The 19,843-nt window shown below is 41.2% G+C and overlaps 1 protein-coding gene across 1 annotated transcript in view; it reads right to left on the reverse strand.

The window, feature by feature from the left end:
• The window catches only part of SORCS1 (sortilin related VPS10 domain containing receptor 1), a 438,448-nt gene that overhangs the window by 41,535 nt on the left and 377,070 nt on the right, over positions 1 to 19,843 (reverse strand). Inside the window, exons 17-18 of the mRNA XM_063307130.1 lie at positions 6,405 to 6,518; positions 5,558 to 5,729 (exon numbers count right to left, since the gene is read on the reverse strand). Of these exons, the coding sequence (XP_063163200.1) occupies positions 5,558 to 5,729; positions 6,405 to 6,518 (286 nt within the window). The remainder of the gene's footprint in view (positions 1 to 5,557; positions 5,730 to 6,404; positions 6,519 to 19,843) is intronic.

Here is a 19,843-nt window from a genome sequence, read left to right on the forward strand (position 1 = left end):
TTTTGTGGGTGGGAGCTTTTTGTCTTACCTGACTCTTCAGCCAGCCCTGAGAAAAAATCCAAGGAGAACAAAGGACAATAGACAGAAATCTACCTGAGAAGGAATTTTGCACTCACTGATTAGAAATTCAGTTTTGCAGGCTTCAGATATCCCTGCCTGTTTATCTGGATAGATAGGTCAGATGTGATTGACTGATCAGACAAAGTTTATCCTTTCAGTCCCTTAGTGTCTGAACCTATCAGGAAGAACTTTCTTCGAATTTATTACAGTGGACCTGGCTAGCACCTGAATGGAAGGATTAAGACTGGTTGTTGACTTTAAAAACCACAAACAGCCTTGAGTTCAGTCAGTGGGAGACTGGTGACACAAAAGTTTCTGTGAATTAGAAAACCAACCTTCACCTTCATTTCCCACAGAGCTCTTAGTGCCTCAGAGGCAAAAAAAGAAATTATGTTACAACTAAACTGAGCCTTGTATGATGCAGAGTGGTAGGCGGCAGTATTGCACCCGAAACTCTCCTCATGACCCGAGTTCAATCTCAGAGGAAGCTGGATTCTCGGGTAGCCGGCTCAGGTCGACTCAGCCTTCCATCCTTCTGAGGTTGGTAAAATGAGTACCCAGCTTGCTGGGGAAGGTGACGACTGGGGAAGGCAAGGCAAACCACCCCACTCTAGTCTGCCAAGGAAACGTCGTGGAAGCAGCATCCCCTGAAAGGGTCAGACATGACTCGGTGCTTGCACAGGGGACCTTTCACCTTTCACCACAACTAAACTGGACATAAATCACCTCAGCGCCCAGCCTAAAATTATGCTATAAGAACATGGACATCTACAGCAGCCTTCAGTCTAATGCAGAATCTTTGTGTGTAAGTGACCAAATTCTAGAAGTCTTGTAGACTTTAATCTTATTTATATAAATGACGGCATGAGGTACTGAGAAAATTACTGCCATAAAATTAAATAAGAAAAACCGTATTTAGAATTTTATAACTGAAACCTATAATGAGGATTTTTATCATACAGCATAAGAAATTACAAATTACCCATGTTTTTCATTTTTCCCCATTCTTCATTCATTGAAATGATAGATAAAATGTTTGACTGGAAGGTTTTCTGACACCACTGAATAATTGAAAAAGGAAGTGGTAAAATGAATTTATTTTTATCACAGGTTTTGATATAAATACAAAAATGCTACAACCTCAAGCACATATCATTGCAATTAAACACAATTTATTCCCTTATCTTCTTGAGATTCTTTTCTACAACAAACAGTCCCCACATATTCTCTGAGTATTCAAATGTTCAGCATATTCTCCAGATGCTTTCTCTGTGTAGGGCTGGGAAAGATCCTGAAGAATTCCTATCAGACACTCTGTAAATAGATGGACTAGTGGACGGCTTCCGTATAAGGCAATGACATGGTATCTGTACGAGATGCCCAATCATTTATATTTTAATGTTTTGTTTTCTTTTGTTTTTATTGTGCTAGACAGAATGTTGGTTTAGTCTGATTTTGGATCTTCTTCAGATGTTATGGGGGACCTGAAATCTTGCATACTGATTTTAGGAAGTGTTTGTTCTGGTGTTGAACAGTATTTGTTTCTCTTTTGTCTCTGAAACATCATCATTTTTACGACTATTTAGGGAGCTGCAAAGAAATCTTGTGTGCTTCCAATCATTTTAGGAGAATCAAGATGTTGTTTCTAATTAATAAAAAGAAGCATCTAGAACCAATCATTTCACTTTGTAGAGGTTCAGGAAAATGCATATAGCACTTCAAAAGAAGCAATTACAGGTCTTGAACAAAGTATGTTACTATGTTGAGAAATATTAAAAGACAGAATGTAATTATGAATATACTCCAGGGCTTTCAATATCTCTATTATTTGGGCTACAAAACATGCATTATGTAGGATCCCCAAAGAATACACCAACATACAAAATTAGGGATGCTATCTATCACTCTCCCAAATCCAACAGTGCTGCATACAGTAGCTTGTATATCCAGTACAGCATCTTATTGAATACTCTCAAACCCGCATTGGTGCATCTTCTCAAAAACTATCCCAATGTTTTGTGCTACTCTTCTTCAGTTTGCATTCCCTTCACCTTACACACTGCCACTATTATGGTACAATGGAATCTATCTATATACTACTAAAACTCTTGTGTCTGTTTGTAACCTTCAATTGGGTGAAATGGTGCATCATAGGGCAACAATTTTTGAACCAAGACACCTCAAATGGGCTAACTTAAATGTATCTAAAATCCGGGACCCATGACTCCTGTGGGATTGAAATTTGGCAAAGTTGTGGCTACTTCAGAACCACCGTGCCTTCTGACTACACTTTCCAGAAACCCACAGGTTGCATGGTGCAGGGGAAGATGGGAGGGGCATATCCCTGCCCTCTTTCCCACCTCCCTCTGGCCCCTGCACCCAATGGGCTGGCGGCAAGGCTCAACAGGTGAGTGGTGATTGGCTGCTTTGGAACCGAGGCTGAAATCTGAAATCTCTTAATGGCGGTGGGTGGCAAGGGAGGGACGAGGGAGCAACTTGGATGCCTGCTGGCAAGGTAGGGCTGGCTATGGGGTGCTGGCAGTCAATGGGTGAGCCTTCTTCCTCCCTGGAGGGAGGGGGCCCTTGGGGACACACCAGTATTGGGAGTAGGGGTACAGTTTTCCTCATAGTCCATGGCTTCCTTTGTTCCCCTTCACCCCTACTGTGGCAGGCAGTTCCACAGAACAGCTGAGGAGGAAGAAGAATGATTTCCAATGCTCCCTGCCAGCTTCCCACAAGGAAAGTCAATGGGAAACCAGCAGGAAGTCAGAAGTCGCTCATGCTCCCACTATGTTTTGCCTGCCCATGGTCATTCCTTTGTTCCCCCTTCCCCCAGCAAAGTGGCAGGCAGTTCCAGATGTCAGCTGAGATGGCGGAGGAGTGATTTCCAACACTCCCTGCCAGCTTCCACAAGTCAATGGGGAAGCCAGCAGGAAGTCTAAACTCAATCATGATTGACAACACTCCCTGACACCTTTCCACAAGTTTAATTAGTGGGCAAGCCAGTAGGAGGTTTCAAGTCCAAGGCCAGCAGGCAGATAAGTGGCTGTTGTTGGGTGGGGGAGGGAGCGAGGGGGTGCCCAAGATGTGCGGTGAGGGTCAGGGAGGGTATGCAAGGGTGCAGCACAAATCAGGGAGGATGCATGAGGGTGCAGGTCGGGGATTGTACACAGGGGTGCAGCGGGGGTCAGGGAGGATGTGTGAGGGTGTGGCATGGGTCAGAGGGTGTGCAGGAGTGAGGGAGGGGAAAGAAGGGAGGGAAGGAAAGGGGAGGCAAGGAGGGAGATTTCCAATACTCTTTGCCAGTTTTCCACAAGGAAAGTCAATGGGGAAGCCAATAGGAAGTTGGAAATCACGTTCCTACCACTGTTTTTTTGCCTGCCCTGTTTAGATAAGGAAGTATCTCTGAAGTGATGATCCAATGGGTCACAGGTTGTCCAGTATCCATTAAAAGTTCCTATTTAACAATGGAACACTGAAACACTGATTTCTCTCAAAATCTATGCCAAAATATGGCCCATCAATTTGAAAGAGCAGGAGAATACTCCTCTTCCACTCATGGGGAAGTTATTATTCCAGGCATGAAAGTAAGATGAGTTTCTGCTGGTTTGCCATTTTTACTGCTTTTGTTTAACAAATTTGTCGGCATAGTCCTACTGAAGACTCCTTTTTCCATGTTTGCCTGATGATCATGGATACTCAGCTGCATTCTTCTTCCAGTTTCCCTGATTCTTCATATAGGATTCAGATATAACAGCCTGACAGGCTTACCAAACATCATTATACCTTGATTACATCCCCTGCATTTTGCTGCTTAAGAGATGATATTGCTAATTTTAATCATTTTAATGAGGATGATATCTTCAAATAGTCAATTTCAATCTTACTGAAGAGGCAGCAAGTGTGATTTTCTTTAGTGCTAGGGTCTATATGTAAATCAAAGTATTAAAACAATGAGATGCAACTCAAATTTTGTAAATTGAGTCCCAAGTATTACATTCCACTTGGAAGTCTTTAGTTATGCAATGACTTGTTATCTCTTTATTTTTGCAGATGTTTAAAATGAAGTTTTAATTGGCCTTTGTATCAGGCAGATGTTGCTTCTCCTTGATTGTCTTCCAGGGTGGAACTCTCCATGATTTGCCTTATGTTCTCTGTATGCATATTAACTTTTTTACCTATGCTGAAGATGCAGTGTTGATGGCAATAATATAGAATGTTCTTGTTGTGGAAGACTTTTTTTATTAAATCTAGGTTATGGATGTTTTTAATCTCTGGCAGCGATTAAAGGTATATGTGTCTAATTAAAATTAAGTTCCACAGCAGTTGAATGGGGTTTATTTCCAGAAAAGTGGATTCAGGATTACAATCTAAATGCATTTAACTTCATCTTTACTATGCAAAATAATTCCAGCTATATAACTGTATGTCCCTTTCAGTGAAACTCAGGTCATTCAAAAACTGTTACTTGAAAACTACCATCATTAAAAGTCATTTTTGCTGCTTGTCCATAATATTATTTCTAATCCACTTTTTCTCAAATGGCTTATCTATTATACAAACAAGACTTCCAGTTGCACAACAGGATCTTTTCCCCCTATACACACCCATATAGCTCCAGCTATAGCATAGTACATTCTTTTACCTCAATACATTTGCAGATGCAGCTTGGGGTCTTCCATAGACTTTATGCCATCAAATAGTGTAAGAGAGACAGTGTAGTATACTGGTTAAGGAGTAAGACTGGGGAAACTAATGGAAACCCACTGGACAAGTTGCAAAAATGAAGAGCATGGATTTTGGTGGGGGACATGCACTGCAGATTTTCCTTTATATTCAGCAAGCCTAAAACTGACAAATTTGTCTAAATCATTTTTTTGGATGAATATTCCATATATATATCTATATAACTATATATCTATATATATAGGAATGAATGAATATACATATACATATATACCTATCTAATTAATAGGCCTTTGGCTATCTTCTTGTAAAGGATCTTTCTTCCATTTAAGAAAGCTTTTTTTTTTTCTTTTTCCCCTTAATCTTCCTACAGTGGCGTTAAAGTAAACAAGGTTATCTGAAATAGTCAAAGTTACAAAGATTCCCACCAACACCACTTTAATCTAGACAGATATTTTTGGACTGTGGTCAAACACCACATACTAACTGCAAAATGAGATGTTCTAAAAACCCGTGTTTTTCAAATGCTGTACATGTTAGCCTTGCCATTTGTTTTGCAATATTAGCCCAGGTATTCTTACTTCAAAATGTCAGCGAGGGCAGAGGTACAACAGCAAACAAGATAGGCTATTGAAGAAAGAATCAAGCCTTGCTTATAGTAGGATGATAGACCAGATGTATAGCTCAAATTTGTCAAGCCACTAATAAGTTAAATCACACTGGTTAATTAATTCTGTTCACTCCCATTCATTTTCTTCTAAATGATTTTGACTCAGAAACCCCAATGGAGAATGTGTTAAACAGACCATACCTCTTCCAGCTGTACCATGAAGGTAACATTATGCCCTTGTTCTGATGTCAGTGTGCCATCTGATGTGACTACTCGAAGTCCTCGTGGGGCTTTGCCAGGACACTGCTGCGGCTTGGCTGTGTACTGCTCACGCACACCGTCTGTGCAGTTATTAGACACGACCTTTCTGTACCTGTGAAAACAGCAAAGAACCCTGAAGAGAATAGCTACAAGCTGCTTGTTTCTAATGATAGCCCCCTTTTCTAGACCATTGCCATCACATGTCAGATATTTAAACCAGTGAATCATGAAGCAGTATAAATTGACTTGGTACAGAGATTTACCCACGTGTTATGCTCTGATATTGAGCAGAATTAACACACTAGTTGACAGGGATATCAGCACTGGCAAATGTTTACAATGCCGTTTTATCACAAGATAGTAGCTACTAACATTTGCCACTACTATACTGGGCAAAATGAATTTACAAAGGTGATGAAGGAGCAAGATTTCAGTTTTATAACTCAGTATAAACTTCTACCTGCCAAATGTTGTGATAAGACATTTATAGGGTAATAGACAGCACTGGTAAATCTGAATGGCTCTTCCCTATTTGTTGAGGGACAGACTAAACAGACTAAATCTACCATTTTGGAGAACTTGAAATGTTTTCTGATATTACTGTCATCAATAAAGGATAATTATATTTTTTATAGTTTTCTTATAATCCTAACTCAGCTTTTTGTTTTTAAATAGTATCACTCAAGAGATAAAGAAAACCACAAACTGATGAATAATATGGTAATGGGTTAACACCATTATAGGTGATAATCCTGACAAATAGTATTTTACAAATTTGATTACTTACCCAGTGCTATTGAGATAACTCTGACCAAGACTGCAGTCTTTTGACAAAGATGACGGGTTATACCAAAAAGCAGGTAAACACTGGCCATTGCTGTGGCGCTCAAATCCATAGTCACTAGTTTGGGAGAAAGAAAAATCATTTTGATGATATGCAAATGGCCCATTACATAATTTTCAGAGATAAATTTACAATAAATCTTCATATAAATAAAACCGTATGGATTTCTCTCTCATACACATGCACTTATTACATGCGCACATACACATATTTGGGCATACATCTTGACATCTGGCATTCATAAAACCAATTATCAGAAACTTTAGACTCCTTTCTGATCAAGAAACTACAATCTTCCTTCTTCAAGACCTAACCTGGACAACCACTATAAAGGTTGCCAAGTTTCTTGCAATAGCCAGGGCTTACAGAAGCCAGGTGATACCCTTTTCTCATTATTGTTTCAGAGCTTTTTTGTTTTGTTTTGTTTTGTTTTGGGTGTTTTCTGTTCTGAATTTTAAATTTTATATCTATGTTTTATTGGTGTCTCTAAATTTTAAATTATGTATTTGTGTTTTATTGGTCATAGACTGTAAGTAAGTAAGTAAGTAGAGGAAGGTGGTCTTTCCTCATTTTATCCCCACAACAACCCAGTGAGATACAATGTGCTGAGAGAGAATAACTAGCCCAAGATTGCCTGGTGACTATATGCGGCTTGCACCAAGGTCATTTTCTTCATTCCAAACTTTTGTGAATGAATATGTCAGTTCCATTGGACAAGTCTTTTCCTTTGCTGTCATTAATTTTCCTCTCTTGACATGCAATTGCAAAACTCTATATAACTCTTAGCCAATTATACTAAATTCTAAAACCAAGTCTCACCAATTTAGTTTATGATGATTTATTATTTATATCAGTAATGTCTTGACTTCCGACGGGGACATGGCAGACTGAACAGCTGTGCCTGTGGGCTCAGCAGACAGAACTGACAATGTGGCAATTTTTTTGGGCTCAGGCAAGTTTTTCCTGAAGCCCAGGAGTGTTTTTTCTGGAAAAAGGAAAGCACCTGGAATCACCCCATCTGTCCTCTGGATGGCTGCTTGCAGCCAGAAGATCACAAACAGCATTTGTGTTCGACTGGTAAGAGCAGCTGGGAGGCTGGGACATCATCATTTCCAAGTCACGCTGTAGTCTTAAAGGGACATTAAGACTGGCCACCCCATTTCTAAATCACCCAATTTAGAGAGGCTTTCTACAGCAAGGAGAAGAGGGTTCTCTTGGTGCTTATCGTTATTTTGGGGATCAATTTTTTTTTAATCTTTTTAAGTTTTGGACTTTGTTTTCCATCCAAATATTAAGGAGGATTGAGAATAAATAATTGTCTCCCTGTTACTATTTTTGTACTAAATTTGAAGATATTAGCATTTTCCTACACATTGAACTGGCTGTTTTGAACTTTCAATTTTCTGCTTCTACTTTCCCTGGGGAACTGTCTGCATATCTCACTTTCACTTATGTAAACACATTTTGGAATTCTTTCATATCTTTGACTTTCACTGGTTAAGCTCCTAGGGGGCACCATAATCCACTGCTTGAGACGTAGAGGACTTTAAACAGACTTTCTCTGACTTCCAACAAGATTTTAAACAGATTCCTTCTGATTCCTACCAGGTTTTTATGCAAGGCATTCAGGACATTGTGGGAAATATGAGGTCTAAAATATGTCATCTGGTTGGGGATGCTGTGGAGGAAACTGAGGAATTTAACAGCGACAGAAATGTCTCTTAAGAGTGAGAATGGGATTTCTGTTGAAATGCTGGATGAAGATCGGATAGTCGAGTTGAAGAAATTAAAGGGAGAGAGTGAGTTGCAAGCCACAAGTGAAATTGATCTTCTGGTGGAACACCATGGAAAAGAAGGGGTGATTGTGTATGGGAGTTCTCCTGAAGAGAAGTCAGAGTTTTTGAGGGGGGCAGTTGGGCTGTTTGATTTTTGAAAGAAAAAGCTCTGTGTGCATTGTGGGGATATGTAAATGCTCTGGTTTATTTTGAAGTGGGGTAAGAGTTAAAGAATATTTATCTGGATTGCTTTTAAGGTTTGGCTGACATCATTTATCTTTAACAATTTGGATTAAGATTATTAAGGTATAATAAAATAATAATAAATGTCTGGTTTTGGGTTTAATATGATTAAGATTATTAAAATTGTATTATCAAGTACAATGGCAGACAATTTATATGTTTTTTAGTTTGATCTTTATTATAGTAGACAGGAATGTATAGAAAAGTAGTAGGAAGGAAATAATTAAATAAATGTTATCTTGGGGGGGAGCTGATTAGGAAGTTTTTTTTTTCTTTTAATATAAGGGGAGGGACCAACTGTATTTAGTGATTTTTATAATGTGCCAATGGAATGATTTATAGAAACAATGTGATTTTGGTTTAATATAGAGTAAGGGACTGATTATGGAAAATTGTTCTATATCCTTGCTGTTAAAATTTGGAAGTCACCTCTTTTTGTAATTTTGAAAATTTTTCTCTTGTGTTTCTACACTTTTCTAGCTTTTTTCTTTTTTCTTTGTAGCTTTTTTGTTTTTCTGTAGCTTTTATCTTTGCTTAAAACTTAATAAAGTTTTGGTTTGGAGCATTATTCCAAGTCAAAATTATGGAAATATGAATTCTTCCATTTGCTAACAATTTTTCCTCTTTAGTTGACCTAGAGTTTTGCAACCATAACTGCAGTACCATTTTTTTTCAAGTCTTCAATGTAGGCAGAGCAGTATTAAAAACTGCAAAATTGACCAAAATATAGTTACCTTATTTGTTTTGTGAGGTCTTGGATATCTGCTTTCCAGGAACTAAATCCAAACTTACACATATGAAAGTCATGGGCACAAAAAGACTTCACCTCCCTCTTCCATTCTACCTATAATCTCTCCACCCCATGCCTTTTATCCCTACAGAGGAATTTTGATGTATGGGACTGGAGGAAGAATTCAGTTACCCTGAGAAAATTACATTTCTCAACATCTATGGTACTTGGAACATAGTTGTAGCACCATTATGAGAGAAACAAGGAGCATCCCAATGAGTACTCCTTGCTGATAACCAGTACCATTGATAGGCAGGCAAAAGCAGGGTTAGTTCCCAGACTTATGGAAAGAATTAGAAAGCACATGATGATGGATTAACAGAGCTGCCTACACCAGAGCATACTACATATATCAAGGCTTAACATTGTGCATGGAGTTATATATATTATATTCTGACCCAGGTTGGGATGTAGGGATCTTCCTCATTACCTGTAATTATTCTTCTGACATTAGTAGTGCTTCTGTCCATGCATAAATATTCTCATTTGCTACATTGTGGCTCTTTTACTATGTTATTCTTTTACTACTAGTATTAGTACTGCCTTTCTATTGAGTGCTTAAAATATTCAGAACATTTATATCCATAATCCAGGAAGCTTATTCAAAGCACTTCAGTAAGCTCTTCAACCATCCCTTTAGGATAAGTCAATTTTGCTATCTCCCTATAGCAGATATCAGGGGGAAAAAAGCATTTGACAGACAGTGCACCTTGTCTCCCTTCATGTTTCCTTGTGATTTTATTTGCAACAGAACTAGACTGAAGTGAGTTATCTCAATTCATAGCTCAATCTTTTGCTTTCAACCTATATGTAAGAGCAACAAATCTGTCTTTAGATACCAATCAATTCCAATCATATAGAACAGTTTAATTTTAAGAGCAGAAGGGCTGCATTACATTTTCTACTGGATTTTCTTCCTACTCTGAGCTTTTCTGCACTCCATCTGTTTCCCCACTTCTGATTTCACTTTTTGCTTAAATTTTGAAGCTATCTGGGTAGAAGAAATGTGTGGAGAATTAGGTCATAGAGAGGAAAGGTACAGATAGGTGGAGGGAAAAAAATCCACATCTGTCACTTATGCTACCTTTTTGCCAACTCTCAGTACTCACCTGCTCCACTTTATATAGATCTGGTTTTATATATAGATCTGGTTTTAAAGTACATGGACTTGTTCCCACCATGAAACCAGGTATATGTGCTAGGACATAAATTATGTCTATATCTCAATGGCTGTGTAAAAGCACACACAAACACACAAATATGCTGCTAGGAAATGTCACCAACAGCTCCTCTGCATCTCATTATAAAGGCATTACTGCAATCTAATGATTTTGTTGCTCCTTTCTGTTGCACACAGAGCACTGATGATAGCGACAAATTACCGTCTACCTGTAGGCACAACGTGGTGCCTACCATCAACTGGAGCAGCAGAGGATGAAAATTACTGTTAAAATCTGAACAGGGGAGTGGAGCACACCCAGAGCAGTTGCATTACATCCAAGCATCTGGTCTTTGCAAGGCGTATTTTGATTTTCATTTTGTGACAGGTTGAAACCAGCTTATACATTATATACTTCTCTTTCTCTCTCTCTCTCTCTCTCTCTGTGTGTGTGTGTGTGTGTACTATAGGCCCTGCTATTCATGGAAGTCAGGTGCAGCGACTCAGTGGCTGTGAAAAGACTGAAGCTTTTCCCAATCCTTGTCAGATTTTCTAGGCATGTGGTTTTAAATGTACATTGAAGCCAAATCTAAAATTTTGCAGGGATAGGAGACAGTGAAAACATCTCCATCTTCATTGATATTCCACATTATAGCTTAGCATCTTATCACTATATAATTACTTCTTGAAAAGTTCGTCCACTTTCAATAGAAGAGAATATCTGTAGCTCAGGATTGAACTGTGGAGTCCTTGGTGATCTCTGAGCTTGGTTGTTTGCTTGTAGACATTTCATTACCCAACTAGGTAATGATAATCAATAACATCTTCAAAAGAATAAAATTCACAAAGGAAAAAGAAAATAACAACACACTACCCTTCCTGGATATCCTCATCAGCTGAGAAAATTATGGCAAACTAGAAAGCAAGTCTATCGAAAAACAACCCAAACTAACCAAGTTCTCCATTACCAATGTAACAACACAACCTCCCACAAGAGGAGTTGTGTACGAACATTATTCAGATGAGTACAAATGTACTGCAGCAACCCGGAACACCAGAAAAAGGAAAAAGGAAACAGACCTACTATACAACAGCTTCCAACAAAATAGGTACCCATGCAACTTTATCAAAAAGTGCCTGACCACTCAACCTACTACAGCACAGCCAACACAAGCTATGAGAAGGATAACACTACCATACAACAAAAACATCTCAGAAACAACCAACAGACTATTACAACCACATGGCATCAGCATAGCACACAAAGCAACTAAAGCCCCCTAAAACATATCAAGTAAACCAAAAGACCAAGTAGCCCAAGAAGAAAAAACAGGAGTCATCTACAACATACAGTTTAAGGACAGCCACTATGTAGGACAGACAAGCAGAAAACTAGCAGAGTGCATCCATGAACACCAACTAGCAGTCAGAAGACACAATGAAAACTCCTTAATCTCACAACACATGGATTGACTCAGCCATAGTTTTAACTGGGAAACTGTGAGCATCGTAGACCAAGCTAAATTCAAAAGCACTAGGGAATTCCTGGAAGCTTGGCACTCAGACAAAGCAGCCATCAACAGACACATAGAGACAAACCAAATTTACATACAATTGAAAAGAGACAGTAAAAAAGCTAAGAAGAAAGCAAAAAGGCCAGAACACATCTGCTCCAGCAGCCTACGCCCAGATAAGCAGGAATTAACACCAGAAAAACAATCAAGCAGAATACAATGTCCTAATTAAGGAATTACCAAGGAGAAAACCACACCCCCACCAACACTGGCAGGGCAAGCTATTGTATATAAACGGGGAGCAAACTCCACACTCACTAGCATTGATGATGTTACCTAGCTGGGTAATGAAACATCTGCAAACAAACAACCAAGCTCAGAGAGCACCAGGGATTCAACATTCACTTTGTTCAATGGAGGTTCATTCCAAGATAGGAATATTTAGTATTTCAGATTCATAAAGATATTGGAAGCAGCATTCTGGATTCTGAATGGAATTTCTTCAAAGCTATCTTGATCATCTTATGAACATTTCAGATAGCATCCCTCTTTTTTATTTTTTTTTTCATATTCCAAGCAATTCTAGGCTGAGCCTCCTGCCAACCTCAGTCTCTAATCCTAAATTAAGATTTATTTCTGTATTTATTTATTTGTCATATTTTTATTACCGCCCATCTTCCCCACTCAGGGGACCCTGGGCGGTTCACAATAAAATAGTAAAAAATTCAATAAAATGAGAATAATATCAATAAATTATAAAATATAATAAAATCCAAGTGATGGCAGATCTAATTCCACCCAAAGGGGACAGGACCAGTTCCAGCAGGACTAGGGAACCAACCAACCCTAAGAGTGGCTCTTCCTCTCCCCACTCCAGGCATGGTGACAAAACCAGGTCTTCAGCCATTTCCTGAAGTCCAGAAGAGAGGAGAGCAACCTCACTTCTGGGGGAAGGATGTTCCAAAGGGCGGGAGCTGCTGCAGAGAAGGCCTGCCTCCTGGACCCCACCAGATGGAATTCTCTTGCAGACGGGGTCCGTAGCATGCCCTCTTTGCATGACCAGGTGGGACAGGTTGATGTAACAGGGATGAGGTAGGTAACCTGGACCCTTAGGTAACCTGGACCCATGCCATGTAGGACTTTAAAGGTGATAACCAACACCTTGAATTGGACCCGGAAGCAAACTGGCACCCAATGCAGCTTGTGGACCAAGGGAGTAATATTTGCTGATCTTGAGGCACCAAAAACTGCCTGCGTGGCTGCATTTTGGGCCAGCTGTAGCTTCCAGATACTCTTCAAGGGTAGCCCCATGTAGAGCACATTACAGAAGTCTATATGGGAGATGACCAGGGTGTGAGTGACCGTTCGAAGGGCCTCTCGCTCCAGGAAGGGGCATAACTGGTGCACAACATGAAGTTGCGCAAAGGCCCTTTGGCCACGACTGCCACCTGCTCGTTGAGCAGGAGTCGTGAGTCCAAGAAGACCCCCGAGATATGCACCGGATCTGTCTGGGGCAGTGCAACCCCATCCAGAACCACAGATGGCAAATTCCTAGGAGCCGAGGGGCTGTTAACGCACAGCCACTCCGTCTTACCAGGGTTCAGCTGAAGCCTGTTGTTCCCCATCCAGACCCCAACAGCCCCCAGGCACCTGGAAAGGGCAGTCACAGCATCACTTACTTCACCCAGGGTGGAGATGTATTGTTGAGTATCATCAGCATATTGATGATACCTCATCCCATGGAGATGGATGATCTCACCCAGTGGTTTCATGTAGATGTTAAAAAGGAGAGGGGAGAGTACTGATCCCTGCAGCACCCAACAGAGAAGGGGCCGTGGGGCCAATCTCTCCTCCCCTATTAACACCGACTGGGACCGGCCCTGGAGGAAGGAACCAGCACAACACTACGCCACCCACCCAAGATTATGTTCCCTTTTTGAGGGAAGCTTAATAATTATGTTCATACAATCACAGATATGTGGGTCTCAAATACACTACTATATTTCTTATATATACATATATATACTAATATAAAAGACAGAATATATCTTAGCAGATAAATTTAAGAATAATCCAAAATGTAGAACCAAACCAAACTATTGAGTCAAAAGACACGTTATGGTGGAGTCTTACTGGATACTTTGGGATGTTAAGTCCTATACGATTACCACAGGGGTGGAAATAAACACAGTTTGATGAATAATAATATGATGGCAGCCTAAGGCTAGAGAATCAGTCACAACCCAACATGAGTTAGTTTGATACTTTGGATAACACACAGTGTGGCTCATGAAAAGAAGTGTTTTGGGGATGCACTGTTTTATTTGTGAGTATTTGGATTTGGATTGGATTTGTTTCTAGGAATTGGAATTTGGGTGTGTGTGTATGTGTATAAAAAATTCCCTTCTCACCCCTATGGGTGGTATGTGTCTTCCTCAACCTCGGGTCCTCTACCAGAGGCCTGGGAGTTTGAGGATTCTGCGCGGTACCTTAGCTGTTCCTAGCACTGCACTCTTCTAGACAGAGAGCTCTGATGTTCCTGGGATCTCTTGGAGCCACTCTCCCAGCTTGGGGGTCACAGCCCCAAGTGCCCCTACCACCACTGGAACCACTTTGGCCTTCACTTTCCAAATCCTCTCTAGTTCTTCCTTCAGGCCCTGATACTTCTCCAGCTTCTCATACTCCTTCTTCCTGAAGTTGCTGTCACTTGGCACTGCTACATCTATCACCACTGTTGTCTTCTGGTCCTTGTCTACTACCATTATGTCTGGTTGATTGACAGTACCTGCCTGTCTGTCTGGATCTGGAAGTCCCACAGGATCTTAGCCCTATCATTCTCCACAACTTTCTGTAACCTTCTGTGAAATCTCCCATCTGGACTTGGAAGGGTCTAGGCCATACATTGTGCAGATGTCCCTATACACAATGACAGCTACTTGGTTGGGCCGTTCAGTGTATGCTGTTCCTGCCTGTATTTTACACCCTGCCATTATGTGTAGGATTGTCTCTGAGGCCTCTCTGCACAGTGTGCACCTCGGGTGCTGTCTAGTGTGGTAGACCCCTGCTTCTATGGATCTGGTGCTTAGTGCCTGTTCTTGTGCTACTATGATCAGTGCCTCAGTGCTATCTTTTAGACCAGCCCTTTCCAGCCACTGGTAGGATTTCCCAAGGTCATCCACCTCAGCTATCTGTCGATGGTACATCCCATGCAGGGTCTTGTCTTGCCATGGCACTTCCTCTGCTTGATTTTCCTTCCATGTCTGCTGCTGCCTCAGGCATTCTCTCAATAGCTCATCTTTAGGTGCCATCTTACTGATGTACTCCTGGATGCTCTGGGTCCCATCCAGGATAGTGGCTTGGACACTCACCAGACCCCACCCTCCCTCTTTCCACTTGGTATACAGTCTCTGGGTGTTGGACTTGGGGTGGAAGCCTCTGTACGTTGTGAGGAGTTTCCAGGTCTTCACAGCAGCAGCCTCCATATCCTCCTTTGGCCAGCTCACTATACCAGCAGGGTATCTGATGACTGGCAGGGCATATATGTTGATGGCATGGATCTTGTTCTTCCCATTGAGCTGGCTCTTTCGGACCTGTCTTATCCTTTGGTGGTACTTGGATGTTGCTGTCTTCCTTGCCTCCTCCTCATGGTTCCCATGTGTCTGTGGGATACCAAGGTACTTGTAGCTGGTCTGTTTGTCTGCTATGTGGCCTGCCCCATCAGTATTAGTTACCTTCCCTCTCTTTACTACCATCCGGCCACACTTCTCCAGTCTGAATGACATCCCAATGTCCTCACTGTAGATCCATGTCAGGTGGATCAGTGAGTCGATGTCTTGTTCACTCTTAGAATAAAGCTTGATGTCATCCATATAGGGGAAGTGGTTGATGGTAGCTCCACTCTTGAACTTGTATCCATATCCACTTCTTGTGATAATCTGGCTGAAGGGTTCAAGCCTCTGCAGAACAGCAGCAGGGACAGTGCATCACCTTGGTATATGCTACACTTGATGGCCACTTGTGCAAGCTGCCTTGAGTTGACTTCCAGTGTTGTCTTCCACAGTCCCATTGAATTCTTGAGGAAGGTCCTGAGTGTCCTGTTGACTTTGTATAGTGCCAGGCATTCACAGATTCATGTATGTGGCATTGAGTCATAGGCTTTCCTATAGTCAGTCCAGGCTGTGCTCAGATTGGTTTGTCTAGACCTTGAGTCTTGGGTGGTTGCTCTATCTATGAGCAACTGATGTTCTGAGCCTCTGGTGTTGTTCCCAATGCCCTTCTGAGCTGTCCTCATGTACTGGCCTATATGGTCCTGCATCTTGGCAGCTATGATGCCTAATTTCCATGTTGTGGGAAGGTAAATTGTTGGCTGGTAGTTGGCTGGTGTTGTTCCCTTGTTGGGGTCTTTCATGATCAGCACCGTCCTACCTTGTGTTAGCCAGCCTGGGTGAGAGCCTGCTGCTAACAGCTGGTTCATCTGTGCTGCTAGGTGTTCATGCACTGCTGTTAGTTTCTTTAGCCAGTAGGTGTGGATCAGGTCCAGGCCAGGTGCTGTCCAGCTCTTCATGTTGTTGACCCGCTGTTGGATGTCTGCTACTATGATGGTGACTGGTTCCTGCTCTGGGAGAGTTCTGTGGTCTGCTCTCAGGTCCTGCAGCCACTTTGCACTGGTGTTATGTGTCTTCTCTTTCTCCCATATGTTCTTCCAGTACTGTTCAGTTTCTGCTGTTGGTGGCTCTGCTGTTACTGTGTTGTTGCACTGCAGTTGGGATGGTTCACCAAAAAACCTTGGATGGTTTTTTGGTGAACAGGGCATTTATCTTCTTGGCCTCTTCTTCTCTAGTTTATCTCCTTGGCCTGATAGTCAGTGCTGTGAGCCTTTGTTTAGCAGTCTCTAGGGCTTCAGATTGAGTCAGGCCCTTGTATTTTTTCAGTAGCCAAGTCTTATCCTTAATCTCCACAGCCTTCTGTAGTTCCACCCGCTGACTAACTTCTCTCTGAGTTGCCCTGATCTTAGCCTCCAACCTGATTTTCTAGGGGGAGTATTTACTACTGTTCTTCTTGATCATGTAGCCAAGCATCTCCAGGATTACAGCAGCTGTAGCGTATACTAGTTCATTGGTTTGAGTTATAGTGGTAGTAGAGATCGTCATGAGGGCTCTATTGGCATCTTCTAGCATACTATCTGATGGTACTTCTCCACTGAGCCTTGGTAATTGGTCTCAAGACTTGACTAGCTAGTTTATCCATGATCTTTTGCCTCATATCAGCTGCTGTGCTCTGTAATGGAGGGGTGGCAGCAACATTCCAGCTTCAGGTGTTGACTGGACCTCCAGTTGTTCTTCTGGGTCTTCTTGTGTCTGGGATATAATGTGTACTTGGGCTATCTCAAGTTGTGAGAGTAGCTTCCTCTTCACTATGTTGAAGTGTTTGCTAATTAGATGTTTATCAGTTAACGTGGATGCAGGTCTTCTGTCCATCCATAGTTCCCTCATGCATTTCATATATCCTCTCTCATTAGGTCTACTGTTGTAGTAGCATTCCATCAATTCCAGGTTCTCTTGTCTCATCCATGTATGGTTTGTTCCAGTCGCCCACTTATCATCAGATTGTCCTGGTTCCCCAACATCTGACATGGACCTTGTTAATCCAGGCGACGTCCGAGCCGGCATGACTCTCTTAGTTCATGTCACTCTCATATTTGAGGTAGGCAGGTGAAGCATTAGGGGGTGGACCCCTACTGCTATGGTAGGTACTGTCTGGATTTGAACCCCAATCTCCTGCTGCAAAGGCAGCATTCTAACCACTACACTATCCAGCTACTTTTCTCCCATACGTTCTTCCAGTACTGTTCAGTTTCTGCTGTTGGTGTCTCTGAATGAATATGTATGTATGCATGCATGCATGCATTCATTTGTTACTGAAGATCTGAACCAGAGTTTCTCAACCAGGGTTCCATGGAACCCTAGGGTTCTGCAAGAGGTCCCTTGGGGTTCCCTGGAGATCACAATTTATTAAAAAAAATATTTCAAATTTGGGCAACTTTGCATTAAAGAGGTAAATTCCATTCTTTATTTTTAGTTTAAGAACACTGTTAGTGCATATATACAGGCCTACACATGAAAGAAATATAGTCATTTTGTAACCTCTGGCCTACATTTGAGCCTGAATGTCCATGGGTTCCCCGAGGCCTGAAAAAATATTTCAAGGGTTCCTCCAGGGTCAAAAATTTGAGAAAGACTAATCTGGGCTATATATTCTGTTGTCATTGGGTTAGCTTGATTTAAAAACAAAAAGTAAATAAGTAAATATAATTCCTGTATTAGTAACTTGTAAATTCAGGTTTTATGTGTTTGTAGTTTTTGATAACATTGTAATAAATATATATTTAGTTTTAGTTGTCTTATTTGATTTTGATGGATGGTTAATTGTGGAATTGTCATTAATAAGTAAAATTAGAATTTTCTTTCCATAAATTCTCTCCTACACTTTCCCATGATTTACTTACTACGCTCATACATCCTCCTTTTGTTCCAATCTTTTCTCCGTCAGTCTGTTCTGAGTCAATGCCTAGACCAAAATCTGTTCTCCTCCTGACTAACAAATACTTAACTGATAGCTTTGTAAAAAGGATAATTGTGTTTCATTCCTCACATTCTGTACTTTTCGTTATTTCACTACTATGAAGCTTTATTCCCTGTAGAAGAATCATTAACTCATTAGAATAAACTGCAAACAATGCTTAGACACCTCTGGACACCACAATCTTTGGAAACAAACATATAATCAGTGACTAATAATGACTGCAATCAGTCTTTAAAAGGAGTGCTGGATGGGCTGCAGCACCCTGAGAGATCTTGGATTGGGCAGGTGGATGTAGATTATCAATTAGACTTACCCACTTTAGAAGCAGATCTGTGAGAAGCGAGGAAAGCTGTTGGAAGTGTTGGGGAGGAAAGTAAGGTAAAGAATGTGGGGAAGGGTAATACAAGGTAGGTGGGAAAGAACACAGGGAGACAACAGAAATAGGAACTTGTGGAGCAACCAGGGGCAGAGAATGGGGAATGGAGATGAGCATGTGCAAATGTGACAAAAACTGAGAGATTTAGGAGAAAGCATTGAGAAGTGGGATGGGGCTTCTACTAGGAGCTTGAAGGAGCAGGTGAAGCAGTTACAAAGAAATCAGCAAGGAACATATGAATCAGAAGAGGAAAATGAGGGGCAAGTTAAGGAGAAAGAACCAGCCTTTCTCACTCCTCTGAAACAATTAACAGAGCTTTAAAGAAAGTTTCAATCCTCCCTGTGAAGGGGGGAGAAGAAACTGCAGTCACAGATCCTGATGAAATTACAATCTCAGACCTCCATCCCCCCAGTTAATTTCTAGGGCTGCTCCCGGTGCTGTGGTAGGTAAACACATGGGTCTTGACTGGCAGTATCGAAAAATGTGGAAGACCTAAAGGCATGAGGAATTACCTTTCTGTTTTAACCTGCAATGGTCCTAAGCAAGTAGACCCTGGAGCTGAAACTTCTGTTATTAAATGTTTTCCTTTAGGTAGTAAGCAGATTTCATCTCTGCTAGTGACCTCCTACAATGGAGAGTGGAAGATTTTAGCATGCTACAAATTGTGGATCAAAGTAGCTGGGGTTGAGGTCCCACTTAAAGCTATTTGGGACTCCCCTTGTATTGAGGATCTAATCCTAGGGCAAGATTGGCTACTAAAAAACAGATTTTGGTTTGACGCCTATTCTGGATCCCTATACCAGTGAGCCCCAGGAGTGGTGGGGCATGGTCCTGTCTCTAAGTAAATATTCATTGCACAAATCTTCTGACCAGGAGGCTTTGGTTCCAAGAGTTAACCAAGCTCATCGCAGCCAATGTGGAAAATGTTAGCAGGCAGGTAGAG

This window comes from Candoia aspera, chromosome 6 (genome assembly GCF_035149785.1).
Source record: "Candoia aspera isolate rCanAsp1 chromosome 6, rCanAsp1.hap2, whole genome shotgun sequence".
In the NCBI taxonomy this organism is placed as follows: domain Eukaryota; kingdom Metazoa; phylum Chordata; class Lepidosauria; order Squamata; family Boidae; genus Candoia; species Candoia aspera.